This window comes from Leptosomus discolor, chromosome 3 (genome assembly GCF_034619465.1).
Source record: "Leptosomus discolor isolate bLepDis1 chromosome 3, bLepDis1.hap2, whole genome shotgun sequence".
Classification (NCBI taxonomy): domain Eukaryota; kingdom Metazoa; phylum Chordata; class Aves; order Leptosomiformes; family Leptosomidae; genus Leptosomus; species Leptosomus discolor.
In genome coordinates, this window is record NC_141393.1 from 3,031,934 (window position 1) to 3,047,356 (window position 15,423).

The window sequence follows — 15,423 nt, forward strand, 5'->3', positions numbered from 1 at the left end:
TTATGAAGTAACTGAAATGTTAATTTCTTGCTATCTTGGCATTCCCTCGAACCGCACTGGTGGGAATCCGACTGCCTTCAAGCGCTTCCACGGCCAGACCCTTCCTTCGGGAACACGTGCTGCCGTACCCGCCGTGCTTCGTGCCGCTGGCATCGCTGCTGCCGCCCTGCCTTGGGATGGTTCTTTGCGTTTTCCAGCTCCTGTTACGCTTGGAGGACAGTTTAATTGTGTGGTAAGTTACCCCTAAGCAAGGCCCCTTTTCTGAATCATGCTGTGATTTATGTACTTCAGGTTAACTCCAGAACTGGCCCTGTAAAGGTATGAGTCACATTTCACACCTGGGAAATGGGGCTAGGAACGTCATTTAGCTGCTGACTGACTTCTAGCACAAGCATCTCGTGTTTTCACACTGTTGCCCCCGCTGGGAGGTCTAACATCAGAGGTTCCTGCTCTCCTCTCCCCTCATCCCCCTGGAGCTTTACTGCCCCAGCACTGTTGTTGTGGGGGGGTGATGCTTTAAGCCCAGCCTGCAAAAAAACCCCATGGTCTCTTTTTCCATATCCAGTTCAGAGCACAACCATGCACAGCCAGAGGGGCACTGGGGGAGAAGCGGCGAGCGGCCCAGGAGGGTGGTGGGGTCAGGAACTGACGAAATAGCAAGGTGGACCCACAGGCTCCTGCCTATCCCACGGTCCCTGGCAGAGGACAGGTCCCAAGGGTCCACCAGGAGCCACACTCACCTTTCCTGCCCCGGCTGTCCCCAGACGGGAGTGAGAGGTGCCTGCAGGAATGCCCACCTCTGTCCACCTTCATCTAATAGAGAAGGGTGACCTCGGCTCGAGACTTTGTTCGCTGCCTCAGTTTATCCTAATCGAACCGTTCTGGTTCAGTTGTGCCTTTCTTTTTCTCTGGCTTCAACTGTGGAATTCAGAACTGCTGCCCGACCTCTTTCACAATCAGGTTTAAGAGTTGAAAGAAGGAAGTGTTTCACAGCCCTCCCAGGTATTTTTGTAGGCTGTCAACATAAAACATAAAGTTGGCACCTAAAAAGGCTGTTCTGAGAACAGCAGCCCGGCGCAGCATCGTTTCAGGGTTATCCAACGTACGCTCCTGCTTCCTAAACTCTCCTCAAAGACCAGCACAAACCAGAATCTCACAAAGCTCTTGATGGAGGGAAGTACTTTGGTACGTAGTCAAGCCGTCACTAACGAGCAGATGCTCAGCTTAAAATGATCTGATAAGGGCTTTGCTGAGTCAGGACCAACATGCAAAGCTATGATATATTTTAATATGGGATATTGAAAATGCTTCTGGTCTAAGCACTCGTGCAGGGAGGTATAAAGCTGACATCTATGTATTCTAAAATTTGGGAAAGGATTTTTTTTCTCCTTCAACAACACACATAATGTAAAAGTCTGGAAAAATATTACTCACCTTTTACCAATAGCCGCTGGTGAGGACTTCAAAAGAGTTAATACAAGGAACGAAATAAAGAATTGCACTGGTTCAGCTTATTCTGCAGATCACAGCAATGGTGAAACCTGACAGCCTGCCTTTTCTCTGCAGGGAGCACCAGGGGAGCGCTTCCCTGAGCCGAGTTTCACCACCAGATCCCAACAGAAGAGTTACTTCCAAACTTACAAGGGACGAGCTGCGTGTTTGCTGCCGAGGAAAAGCCGTAACCGAAGTGTCACCCGTTTCCTGCCTGCACTCCCACTTCATGCATCTCCAGTTTGGGACTTCTTGAACGTTATTTTTGCAAAGTGAAGCAGCTCTCCTTTATAAAGTGTGTTCTGCTCCTCGGGGTGACACCTTGGACAAGTTCTACCCCTCTTCTGCCTCAGGAAAGGAGCACAAAAGGGACAGGCAGCAGGAGACTGTCCGAGAGACAGACGGCAGGAGATATCTTCGCAGGGGAGGAAAACCAGCCCCCCTTCCCAGGCGTATCGGCTCTCCTTCTCCAGAGGGAATGCCCGAGACAGGGGGAGCAACATGGGCGGGCTGATGAAGAGCCAGAGTAGGACTTGGAAGCCTGAGCTGCTGCAAGTCCCACCGCAGTGCTCTTCCTCCAGCCAGGAGCCAGAAAAAAATGGAAACCACTTGACATCCGATGGGTTTAGGAGGTGGAGGGAAAGGTTGAACTCCCAGGGAGCTGTTGTGTGTTGGGCTCAACTTCCTTGAAGCTTTGCTTCCAGCACGGGATGGGCCCAAGTGCAGACCGAAGGATGACCCAAGCTGAGAAGAGCTGCCTGGAAAATTGGGGCGTTTTGTTTTGCCAGAGACTCACTGAATCCAATTCCCAACCTTGTCCTTACAAGGAACACGCACTGCTCAAGCTCTTAAAAATTAAGACTGGGGTGATTTATTAATCTTGTTAAGAACTCTGATACAAAGCACAGTAAAAGGCCACAGACCAGTAAATAAAATGTGGCTTCTGGCCACTTTATAAATGCTGCTACAGTACTACCAGTAAAACAGACTCACTCTCACACCAGTCCAAACAAGTAGTTCAACTGGCAAATAAAAGTTCCATTCACTTATCAGTTTAAAAAGTTTAATAAAGCTTTAAGTGTTTGCTGGTTTAAATGCTACCAATTTCCAAAATGGATTCACGATTCAGTTAAGTGAGATCTAAAGAAAGTTAATTAGGTTTGGAAGGCAAGACTGTTCCTAAGCCAGAGGAAACACTTCTCTGACCGTGTAAGATTGCAAGAGTAGCAGACTGTATTATAGGCCTCGAGTCACTTAAATTTATACAGGTTATTAGCATTATCTGTAAATATACAATATAAACAATTGTACATACACGGCGTATAGCTTTGTTCTCCAGAACAGTAGACAACTCTTTAGCTTAAGACCTCTTCGCCTACCAAAACAAAAAGGCACATCTGAACAAGATGCATGCGAAGTACTAGGGATCCTTTCCAACATCCGAGACACGCAGTCCTTCCCCAGCCTTTCTCAAAATAATCAAGACCAACGGAGTATTTTGGTATCTAGATTTCAAACTATTTTTTCTTTTTTTCTTCTGTCTTCAGCAGCAAATCAACGGCAATTAAGACACGGCATTAAAACATTTGAGAACAGTAGCTGTCACTCACGAACCTCCAAGCTTACACGAAGTTAGAAGGCAAGTGGCCAGAGGTTTAACACCGCTAACACTGTATATCCTCGTGTTGTGTAATCATCCCATGGTTCTTTTGGTGGTTTTGTTGTTTTTTTTTTTTTTTAAAACAAAAAGGCCACTAGTGCTCAAATTCGAAAAAATTCCACAGACGCACCTTTTTTGGCTCAGTGCAATTAAATGATGTCAGTTTAAATTCATTTAGTGTAGTTTTACAGTGCAAAAAAATAGGTTTTGTATACTGGCATAACTGTCGGCACTGAGGAGGTGAAACAAGGCGATGCTGCTGATCACCTGAGGGTAATGCTGTCGAACAGACGCAGGCTAGAGCGTGTGTAGTCGTGTTTTTCCAATTTAAACTTTGTTTTTTGTTTTTGATCAGCAGCACTTTAAGAGCGTAATTTGTGAAAATACTAAAATACACTGCCTTTTTTGAATAAATAAAAAAAAAAAGGAACTTTACAAATACTATTCCAGTGTCAATGACTACTATGGCTAAGGTCATTGAGGAGTTTCTGCGTTTTCTAGCAAAGACAGTCTGTGCAAAGGAGGGTGGGAGAGCTCCCTTTTGTAAGTCTTTGGTGGCAGTTTCGGTAACTGAGGGCTCGAATTGTGCCGGGGCGGGACCGGGGGCGCAGGCGGGTGGACCAGGTTGTTGTGACTGGCGCTGATCACGCAGCAGCGGCGCAGGACCCGGGGAGAGGGCGTGCTGGGAGGAGTGCCGGGAGAGCTGGGACCCGTGCTCGCCTCCCTCAACCAGTCGGGATCCCGGTGCAAGCGTCCCACCGGCGGCGGCTGGAGGTTTAGAGGGCAGTTGATAAAGTGTTCGGGCGGCCGGAGCGGTACCGGTGGTGGAGTATCAGGGAGAGGGTCCCGGGGGGGTGGAGGAGGAGGGCTGTGGAGCGGTTGGTCGAAGGGGTTCATGTAAGCAGGAGCGCGAGGCTGGATCTTTGGAGGCGGCGGCTGCCGGGGTGGAATTGCTGGAGGATCGTCATCCGACTTTGAACTTCCCTACAACGTTACAGAGAAGACGACATTGTGAGAACGTAGATATTTAGGGAACAGAGCCTATCTTCTGGCGGATGCACCATTCTCTTGACGCCTGCCACTGGTGCTGTCAGATCCCAGTATGACCACGCTGTTCCTAAGGCAGCTAGCAGAGCTTGGACACTGGGAACCTGACACTTAAAAAGGGCAACTGGAGCCCTGCATCTGAAAATTTTTTAGACTAACAAAGTCCTGCTTGGCTACGTGGTTGGGCTCGATGATCTTAAAGGTCTTTTCCAACCTAAATGATTCTATGATTCTAGATGTTCCCTGGTTTATTAGCGAAGTTATTCAATATAGGACAGAAATACCTTCGCGTTGGAAGCATCCTGATCCATCTTTTTTCGTGGAGGAAGTGGAGGAGGGTTTTGCGGCTCATCGCTTAGTTTAGGAAAGCTGCCCCAAGAGCTGAAGAAAGTCTCTGGAGAGAGAAAAGCAGGTTATTTTACTGCTTGTGCAATATCTGAGGAACACATGCTAGACTACTAAGCCAAACTAGAAGCAACTGAGAGAAGTAGATCTTTGTGCTCAGCAGCAACATGAACCATTAACTTCCAGTTGCAGGAAATTCTCACTCATTTCTTTGATCAGATGTACGCCTGACAAAGCGGTGCCCTACTTCCAGTATCGGAGAGAGGCATCAACAGTTAGCAGGCAGTGCCGAAGGACAGAAAAAGAAATAAAGTGACCCCCTAGCGAGCACTTAAATAACCTTCTCCGCAATCCTCTCTGTATTGCGGCGTTTACCCCGTTTACACAGGGCCTGCAGTTTGCCTGCACGCCCCTTACACCGCGGAGGGGAAAGTTTGTTCTCTTTGCCATATGGGTACACGTTCCAATTCGGAAATTTAAGAGGCTTTGTTATCAGGTCTGCAACACTTCACTGAACTAAACAGTGAACTAACTCTTAGGGCATTTTAGGACATTTCTAGTACTTCCTTGTTACAGAGGGGGGGAAAAATCCTCAAAGTTAAACAACAGCACACCCCCTAAGCTGCACTTCTGACTTGTCACACCTTTGCTTTTTCTCTTCGAAGTGCACAGAGCTCTGTATCATCACGTTACGAACCTGCGCTCTCCAGTTTGAGATTTTAATTGTATTACCAAAAAGCACATGTGCCTGTGTAATAAGGGAGTAAAAAGAGAAGCTGAAAAGACAGGTGAATACAGGATATCCCTCACAGCGGTGCTACGGGAAGCACCTCTTCCTTCCCAGCAGCAGAACTGCCCTTTTCACTACATGGCAATACAAAATTACCAAGTTGTTTTGTTCGTAGCATGAGTCAAACAAAATAATCATCAAGGACATTCAAAACAGAAGCAAAATCATGCTAGAGCCTGGGGAAAAAACCAACCAAAGCAGACACCTTTTAGACTTTACGTTCCTTGCTGGACATTGGACCTAACCCCTGTATGAAAGAATCCTCTTGGAGCCCTAATGAATGCAGCCCACATTTGCATCCCTGATTTCAGGTTTTAATTCCCATTCAGCTCTCTTGAATCCAGGAAAAGCAGAGTTAAATGAAACATTCCATAGAGTTACGGTACTCACTTGACTGTGGCAAACTGACCGGGGCAAAGATGCTGTTGTTACCTGTTAAACGAAAAATCGGTGAAGGACTTTCAGGCAGAACAACTGCACTACAGCACAGAACACACCCTTGTGAACGACCTCAAAGATCATCATAATCTCCAAGTTTACCTACTGCTAGCATGAATTAAACTGCGTAAAGCATTCCTGAACTAGAGACTTTAAGTTATGCTGGGAATTCAACTTCATTATTCTACTCTGCTCTGACACTACGACGTTGTGTTCACTTCCCCTGCAGCCCAAACGTCCTCAGCATTTGCCACCTAAGAATTGTCACTTTTGCCCCGCACCGGGCTCAGCCCGCCTGCCAAGCCTGCAGCCCCCTCAGAGCAGAGCCCAGACCTGTCACACGCTGCTTTCAAGACTAAGGAGCTGCTCACGGCTACGAGGAAAGCTCGGGAGCGTTACCAGCGCCATCTGAAATAGCTGTGTCAGGTTTTTTTAATCAAGACTGCACTTTGGGGCGAGTGCCCTGACCGTCCCCACTGCTGGCACCTCAGGTCACCTCCCAAACCACACAGACTGGATTCCCTTCAAAGGGAACGAAGCCAGAATCGCTCGAGTGCGTTCACTCCGCAGGAGAGCGCTCCTGAAATGCGCGCTGGCGCGGATGCCAGGGCCTCAGCACCTTTTCTCTCTACGGACGGGGATAGCCCCTGCACAGTAGTGCCTCATGGGGACCTCTCCCCTCACACACTGCCTCAGCTCTGCTGGACAAAACCACTGGAAATGTCACTTGTTACTCAACCACTCACAGCAGGGATTTCCAAGCTGCAGCACACGTAACGCCGACACAACAACTTCACAGTCCACCACTAAATTTTGCAACCTTTTTTTTTTTCCAGGCTGGCATACACACCGATACATTTCGGAAGCCCGAGGGACAGTCACAACAACTGCACACTGACCGTAAGAACTGTTGAGATCGATGTCGAGAAACACACTGAACTCTGAAGAAGCAGATACCGGCGGCGTAGACGGTGTGTTCGGAGAAGTCGGTGCCGATACTGTTGATTCATGCTCTGCCTCAGTGATTCTACTGAAACTTATCTTGCTTGGTTCCTTCTCAAGCGGCAAGGGGTGACTTCTCAAGGTGCCAGAGGTGGAGCCGTGTCTGCCGGTGTTGGGCCTTATCCCGGGAGACTTCAGGGGGTACGTTGTTTTCCTAGGCTGGAGAAAGGAAAGCTGGTTAGTACTGCTAACGCTTCAGATGGCAAAATTGCCAAGTCTCTGTGAGGTGTTTTAAAAAGTACTTATCAAATACACCTTAAAAACCTGTCCAGCCTTTCTACAGTGGACTTGAGGTACAGTCTGTTGTTATCTCTACAGCAGGAGTTTACCAAAAAGTTATGGCTGCAGCTTAATAAAGCCTTTTTTCCCAGCTTAATAACTTTTCATTATTTTTTTTTCACAGCTATGAAGAACGAAGAGTCCCGTTTCAGGTGCGTGCCCATCAGGACATAACACAGGGCAGAGCAAGTCACAACCCTGGGAGAGAGTTATCTCAAGTGCCCCCGCCGGCCCGCAGAAGAGCCTCGTAACAGCACCGTACGACAGGCGGTGTGCTCACACCACAGATGTCACCGGGCCCTGACACCCTCAGACACACGTTGTCTGCGTCCTCTGGGTCAGTCAGGACACAATTCTTACACACACGTCACTGGTGTGACTGAAACAAGCCTCGTCAGACTCAGGTGTAACACAGCACAGATCAAAGCCGATTCTTTGAAGATGAATTATGTTCCCATCTATGGTGGCACGCAGGACTCCACCACACTGCAGTGCCCAGAGCTGGACTTTCCTGAAATTCCAGTAAGAATGTCTAGTTTGGAAATCATGACCCATAAAGAGGTCATGCCCAGCTGACAGACTGGCAGCATGGACATCTATTTTCAGAAAATATTTTGGAGAAATTACTGTAAGCAGCACTTTTCAACAGTCATTTCTGTTGTTTTCTTGCCATATTTGTAGTATCATCTTACTCGTTCCTCTAACAGGAGATCGCTAAAATGACTTACAGCTCTCCCAAAAATTAGAGATGTCTCCAGCTACTCAGAGGGACAATTACAAGGTATAAACCCCAAGCGTTCTAGAGAGCCATCTTTCTGCTTAAAAAGAGAACCCTGGTCTCCAGTAGCTATTTTTTTTAAAAACCCACAATAACTACTCCTTTGAATTGAACTACGCTTTGTTTGGAGAGAAGGTTACACCTTGTCAATTCTTCAATTTTTGCAACAAGGCAAAATATTAAATAGAAATTAACTTCTACATAAAGAAAACTTAAACACATTGATTATATATATTATCCATATTTCAATTAATATTAATATTTTATAAGATTTCTTGATACTGTGAAATGAGAAGTGTTACTATGTACTCTACCAAATGACTATATGGTAAGAAACTCAAATTTAAATGGTCATATTTCAGGCTTTGGGGAAAAAACTGTTCATTCTAAAGCAAGCCAAAAGGTAGAATGTTTCAGCACTGACAAACATCTGAAATAAAAGTATTTTTAAATCAAGTTTTGCTGGAAAATCATCTCATGACACAGAATTCTGAAGGAAATAGACATGGCTTATTGAGTTAACTACATATTCTTTTTCATAGTGGCTGGTGGATTTTAGACTTACAAATCTGGGTGGTTGCTTGCAGTTCCGAGGTTCAATTTCTAATGACTTGTTGAACAGATAATCTGTGAACTCTTTTTCTGGTGTCTTCCCCATAGGATTGAGATTTTCAAAGAATTTCTAAATGAAACAAGCATCGATAACATTTAAAAAATAAGCACATACACAGAATTTTTACGAAATGCTTCTAATTCACTGAATAAAAACCTCGCTTTTCAGTACTGCGACGCTTATTTCCAGGAAAAACAGAGTAAAACGTTCCCTGAAATAAACACAAAACGATCCAATGCAAGAAACAATCAAGTTCACCCTAAGTCTTCTGACATGAAAGAATGACCTTGTGTCGAATACCCAGACACGGTAAGTTAAGGCTTCCGTAACCAGTTTGCTAATATTTCTGACTGGTGTGCAGCAACGTCCTGCACACTCGCCTCAACGTCACCCATGTGGGAAGGAGCAGAACTAGGGATGACACAGTAGTGGAAGCGAAGGTTACGCTAGTGCCGCTTCTCAGAGGTGCTCTGGACGTGATCAGTGAACGACAGAGGAAGGGACGGAGGACCAAAGCGGGAAGGTCAGAGGCAGGGACAGCCTGGCGCTACGGCACAAGGACCGGAGGGAAGGCCTGGCTAGGACAGGGCTGGCACCAAGGACACGTGACGGGACAGAGCTCCCTGGGTGCCTGAAGGTCTGGCGATAGCTGGAGTCTCTGGGTGCTGAGCTACAGCATTCTCCAGCTGTTCTTTCAGAAGCACAAACACCGCCATCCCTTGAACTCAATGTACCTCTTGGTTTAGGAATATCATAAACCTCCTAAATCCTTCCCAGGCATGTCCACAGCCACTAAACACATTAAATAACGTGGTAAACAGCAATATTGTTATTGCCCATTTAATTCTTCATGTAACCGACTTCTTTGTTGCTTCCTGCCCGCTGCTGCTCACTAGCTGAGACTGAGAGCTGGCCACACTGCTGGTTCCTGCACTTAGGAAATAGGGTGGGTACCTAAAGCTATGCTTTTCCATCATTTTTACCTCCACCTAAAAACATCTACCTACTGTAACCTGGCTCACTGTTGTTTCGACATCTTCCCTTAAATTATTATCTGGGACTCACTAGTCCCTGTCTCAGCTAAGTCACCACTCCAGCGTCCTCTCGTTTCTAAAGAGACCGCTGGCTGACACCGGCGCAGCCCCGCCGTAGCTTAGCTTCTGCCGCGCTGAACGACTGCTGGTAGCGGTGCTGGGCTAGCGGGGTCAGCAGAGCGGGTCAGAGGTGCCGTTACAGAACGTCCCAAGGACTGCACACACCAGGCAGCTACGGAGCATTTCAGGTTAAAGGCAATCGATTTTTCTCCAAAACGTTCCGTTTAGTCAGTGTGTCTTATTCGTTCTGTTTCGTCGCTCAAAACATCCCTCTGATCCCAGGCTGCAGAACAGTAGGAGGATGAGCAAGCCCCAGAAGACGGAATCCAAGCACGTAAACCCCCACTTCTGGCTAGTCCTTGGCGGTGGTACTTCGCTCTCTACCAGCCACTGTTCCCCCCTCTTCTGACTGTCACTGTTCAGGCAAGATCAGGTCTAGTAGTAGAAGATTATTTGTTTTGTTGTGTACCTTCTTTTCCCTCTCCTATCCCCAAAACAGATAATTAATGTTTGATTACCCGAATTTCTGGCTCTATCCGTAAACAGTAAGGCTGGTTTTGATACTGCTGAATTTCTCCCGTAATCTCAGCCACTTTTCTCCTCTTACTGAAGTTAATTAATTCTTTCCCTTGTCTTTTAAGGAAATCAGGGTTCCCTTCTTCCGTCTTCAAAATATTTGTTAGGTATATTCCTGATAAAGAAAGAAGTGGTTTTTTGCAAGTTCATTTTCATTCCAAGAGATAATTTCATTCTTTCTTATGAACGATAAAAAAGTCTGAGCATAGGGAGACCACTCCCTTTAATGCTCCAACAGTTTACTAGCTGGCAAAAATCAATCACGTCTGCATTTTACACAGGAATAATGTATTATTGAAAAAGATGTTTCATCTCCTTAACATGAGACCCCGAGTTTCAAAAAAAACACCTTCAGGTCATCAAAAAAACCACCTTCAGGTCATCACCATAATCAGATGACCAGCACGGAGGCACTGTTAAACGAAGTCAAGGCAACATGCCTATCCATAGAATACCAGTAATCTGTACACTAAACTAGAAAAATACTTCTATATACAAGACACTACGTCTAAAAACATTACAAAACTAGGAAGTGAGTCACACATTATATTAAAAGAAATTTAAAGCTAACCACAGCCCTGAATACACAATTATTAACACATCTGCATCAAACCCAACTCAAGACTGACACAGCATTAGCCCGCCCTGGTGTTACTTACCAAAGAAAGGCACGCAGGGGGGATTGATTGACTTCAGCTTAGCTAGGTATTTTTTAAAATGATCTTGACTTAATTCTACTGCTTCATCCAAAACTCTTTTTTTTCTTTCCTGCAGTGCCTAAGTTGTCAAAGGAAAAAAAAAACAGGGATGCAAATCTTCGCAACAGCACGGTTAGCAAAACCAAGGCCATTCCCTAGCGCGCTCAGCAGAATGGAGGAACTGAAATTCAGATTTGAAAGAACCTCTTCTGTAAATGGCTTGCTCTGGACTGCAGCATTACCAGTCCAACCATTAAAGTCACGTGAATCACGATGCTACCGCAAACAGACCATCATTTTTGCCTGTCAACTTACAAGTATAATCCTGGTCTTGAATAAAAATTAAACATTTCATTTTGCATTTAACTTAAAGGCCTTGTACTACCTTTCGAAGACATACAGAACTCAAAACATTTCGTCCATGCTTCTTTTTCTATTTCAGTCAAGGGAGGCTTTGCTTTCAAATCTGACCCATTTCTTTTCCTCGCCAAGAGAGCAGCCTCTCTTCCTACTGCCCATCTAAACCGTTTCAGCAGCCATTTGTTTCTGCCTCTGACAAGCTGAATTTTCTGAGACTCTCTCATCCAAGAGAAGTTCTTGTGATCACCTGAAATCCCAGTTTCAGCCATACCCTATCCAAGCCTTTCTACCCCCACATTTCTTGTGTAGGTCGGAAATGCTGCTGCTAAAATATTCCGGTCCAGGGTTCTCAGCCCTGGGATCCTCCTCGTTCGTACCCACAAAATGCCGGACTGAAGCAAGAGGTTCATTTCAGACAGGTTAACAAACAACAGCCGAATGGCCACGGCATTTCCCCTTTTGGGGCTGAATACACGTGAGAAAACATCTGCTGAAAAGCTCCACTTCCCATTACAAACCCTTGAGACCCAGCCCATCTCCTCTGTTTGCTCACAAATAACTTTGAACATTTCACACTTGTTTTCCTCCGTGAAAGCAAGTGTGACAGGGATACTATGAATCTCTCTTCAGAAGCGTCCACAATAACATTTCTGGATTCTGATCTTTTTTTTTTCCCCCCAAGAGCAATGCCCACAACTTACCTCAAACGTGTGATCTAGTCTGTACACCGACACGGAGTTCATTGCACTGACAATCTCCAAAACACCATTGAAATTATTCAGATCTTGAAAAACCTGCAGGATTTCTATAATCCTGCTCAGCACAGCCACTCGCTCTTCAAAGTTCTCGGTTTCCACTATGCACCTAATCAAAAGATGTAATTTGAGAAACACTGATACATAAACCCTGACATTTTGCTAGCTGTAAATCCAGATTCTCCAAGCAAAAACCGTACAGCACACCCAGCATGCACTTCTTGGCACTCTCTCAAGAATCTCAAGTACAGATTTATGTAATCACTTCTTACATATGTTCAAGCGGGAAAGCCAAGGAAGGTTTTGGCATTTCCTGTAAAATAATAAAGCAAACCCCAAGCAAGATCCAGGGTAGGGTGACTCTCATGCCACGGTATCTACAGTGGCGTTTCAGACTCGCTAGGTTAGGTACGCACACACAAGCTGCTACACCCTTCTGGCTGCAGCGCTGGCCACATCCTCCGAAGTACTTCATCACCTCACACGAGGAGGGGGACAGCAGAGGACAAGGGGACAGACACAACGGTGCTCCCACCACAGCAGTGCCAAGTCCTGCACTGCCTCCAGCGCCTCTGGACCGACTGCAGAAATGGAAGTAGGACCCGTGCTGACCGAGGGGGTGTAACTGGGAAAAAAAAATTCTTCTAGTCTCAGGAAGAGGGAGCATACGCGCTGGGCAAGGCACGCACCCTTGAACCAAAACCTGAAATCACCCTACAGTCGTCTCAAGATGCAAGGCAGCAGGAAGCAAAGAGCAGAAAAATGTTTCTCTCTGAATTTCAGGAGGAATTAAGGCCACCAGGCTATCACCACCTGTACTTACTTTTCAAACCAAAGAGTAAGATTTGTAGTATGACGAATCATTTTCAACAGATTTGGGGAGTTAATTTCCTTATCTTCTTTAGTCCACACACTACCAACGAGTTCAGAAGGCTGTACTGCCCTGACAATGACAAAGCAAGACGCAGAAGAATGCTCAGTACAAATATTAATTGTACGCTCTGTGTTTCCATTAAATGATTTCTTTCTTCCCTTAATCAGGACTTAATATTTCACAAATACAACCCAATCTAATCTACTGCAAAACAGGTACTGAAAATAACTTTTTGATGAGTATTTGACTCTAGACAGAAACACATTTTTATCTTAATTGGAAACGGCATTTTTGAATAAGTGTTTTCATACAGGAGAATTACAAAGGAGTAAGTTTAATTTCCTGAAAGCGTAAGAAAGCATCTTAAAAGACAGTTAAAATTGTTTTTTAAAGCGGAAGCTGAAGTATTTAGAGCAACCTGCTGGAAAAGGGGCCTATTTCAACAGAAAACCTGCTGTTGCTGAAGCACCAAAGGATGCTTCACCTTCAACTTTTCCAAGACCTTAAAGAATTTCTACCCAGCAAAGCGCAGCTCTCCCATCAAGGCCAGCTCTATTCACCACAGAGCCAGTAAACAGCACAATACTGATGGCACCAGACCAAAAAAACCCACAACCTCCTCAGAATTAGATTAGAGGACCTTGACATACCAGTGCTACGGTTATACGTACGTAAAACCTGGGCTTTTGCTCTGCAGCTATAAAGGCAAGGAGCAGAGGCAGTTGTGTTCTCTTTTTGTGAGGCAACAAGCCTTTCCCATTAACGTAACACTGTTTGCTTTTAACAAGGAGACAATACAAGTTAGTATTATCCACTCCTAATATTGTAGTGTCCTTCCTGTACTTACTTATGTTGTCAGAAGCTTGATATGGAAATAAAACCCAACTTTTAACCTCTTTCCATAAACTCTGAAAGTCAGGGGGACGTACCTTGGACTGCTTCTACAAACTGGAACTCTTTCTTGCTCAAATAATCCAAAAGAGACCCGTGTTAGTTCAATCCCTACCTATAAAGGTCTGACTCGAGAAGCGTCAGCTGTCGAGCGATTTCTATCGGGTGCAGAGTCATGAGGTCCAGCGTCTCGCTGTGCCCCACGCGCCAAATGTGCCACTCGATGGGGGGGGGCGGGCTCTCAAAGGTGATGTTGTGACTAATTCCATTCGCTTGGGCTTTCTTTCTCTTGATGATTTTAGCAATTGATTCCACCCACTTCTTCATGGATTTTCCTGCAAAACAGAAACCATAAAAAAAACAACCACCCTTTTTTAATACCATCTTAAATGAATGTCGATAATTTAATAAAGCAAATCCCCCCCCAATTGTAAACGCACTCAAAATTCTGCTTTTCTGCATGCAAATTAATTAGGTTTGTAGTTCCCTATTTTTTTTTTCTTAGGGGTTCTTGCACCTGTATCAGTTGGCAAATACAGACACATACAAACAAATTTTTGGGTGCCCCGTTGCGTCTAACCACGTCTTCTGACGGTTTTTCAGAGGAAAAAAATGTGACCCTGTATACCCTGCAGTTTACTTCTTCCCCTCAGCTGCAACCAGCTCCACTCTGACTGCGACCTTCATCTACTCAGAGAAGAGCTCAAAAGGCAAACAACAAGCTTCAAGCCAGATCCTTGCAACACGCTGTACTGGTGCGCTGCAGAACAGAAAGATTAGAGAAATACCCGCTTACAACATCAGTCCAACATTTGCAGCGCACAAAGTAGTGGACGAAGCGGGAAGTACCTTCAGCAGCTCAAGAGAAATAGCTTTTAAGGGTCTAACTAAAATGGCTTTATTCCTCTGTGGGCAGCAACAGTCAGCACGGAGACCTCTGCAAAAGATCAACTACCGTTCTCAGAACTGCATTGCCCAACGTAGGGTCTGGCAATCTGAACAGTAAAGCCTAGAACCGCCAGGGGAACGATCACAACTGACAGGCCAACACTGTTGCCCTCCCCACAGGCTGCCAAAAAAAAAAAAAAATCTGCTAGTTTGTAAGGGATTGCTCCAGAGGAAGCGATACCCACTGGGTCAAGTGCCCTCTCCTAAAAGGATAATGATTTTTCAGCTGGAACTTTCGATTATTGGGGAAAGTACAAGAGGGAAAAAACTAGTCTCAGGAACCAACAGGGAAGGAATTCTCTGTGAGTACAACACAGGGAGGAGGAAGGCGACAGTCTGAATTACAGAGTCAGGCAAGGAGGCACGTTACTGTCCAGAAGTAAATACACTTAAGGTAAACATCACAATGCTTCAAGTAATTTCTGGTAGCTGTTCAGGCTCCAGGCCAAAGCTTGCTCATGTAAAGGAGAGTCTCATAAACAGCTCAATTAAAAGCATTAAAATTACTCATTACAAATTACAAAATTACGCAAAGATATTCTCACGCCTAAACCCCGCCAGGATTAGACCAGCAGGTTGTACCAAAATGGGGAAGAACAACAGGACCACCATTACCGTACCTCTTACACTGGAAATAAACGTCTCCAATCTCTCTAGTAACTCCAGATCTCTTTCAAAATCGTAAAAATGGTGCTCTACCCAGTGACGAAAAACATTTAATATTCTGAGGAAGGAGAGAAAAAAATGAAATATTATGTTTTGGCGTTAAGGACTTCCAAGGCTC

General features: G+C 45.3%; 1 protein-coding gene across 2 annotated transcripts in view; it reads right to left on the reverse strand.

The window, feature by feature from the left end:
- Positions 1–2,421: 2,421 nt before the first annotated feature.
- Positions 2,422–15,423, reverse strand: part of SOS2 (SOS Ras/Rho guanine nucleotide exchange factor 2) — a 54,479-nt gene continuing 41,477 nt past the window's right edge. For both annotated transcript variants that reach the window (XM_086462006.1, XM_086462005.1), the window contains 11 exons: positions 15,260–15,363; positions 13,807–14,026; positions 12,750–12,869; positions 11,873–12,035; positions 10,773–10,890; positions 10,056–10,228; positions 8,396–8,512; positions 6,671–6,932; positions 5,724–5,765; positions 4,483–4,592; positions 2,422–4,135 (listed from right to left, as the gene is read on the reverse strand). In XM_086462006.1, the coding sequence (XP_086318132.1) occupies positions 3,626–4,135; positions 4,483–4,592; positions 5,724–5,765; positions 6,671–6,932; positions 8,396–8,512; positions 10,056–10,228; positions 10,773–10,890; positions 11,873–12,035; positions 12,750–12,869; positions 13,807–14,026; positions 15,260–15,363 (1,939 nt within the window). In that variant the 3' untranslated portion in view covers positions 2,422–3,625. The remainder of the gene's footprint in view (positions 4,136–4,482; positions 4,593–5,723; positions 5,766–6,670; positions 6,933–8,395; positions 8,513–10,055; positions 10,229–10,772; positions 10,891–11,872; positions 12,036–12,749; positions 12,870–13,806; positions 14,027–15,259; positions 15,364–15,423) is intronic.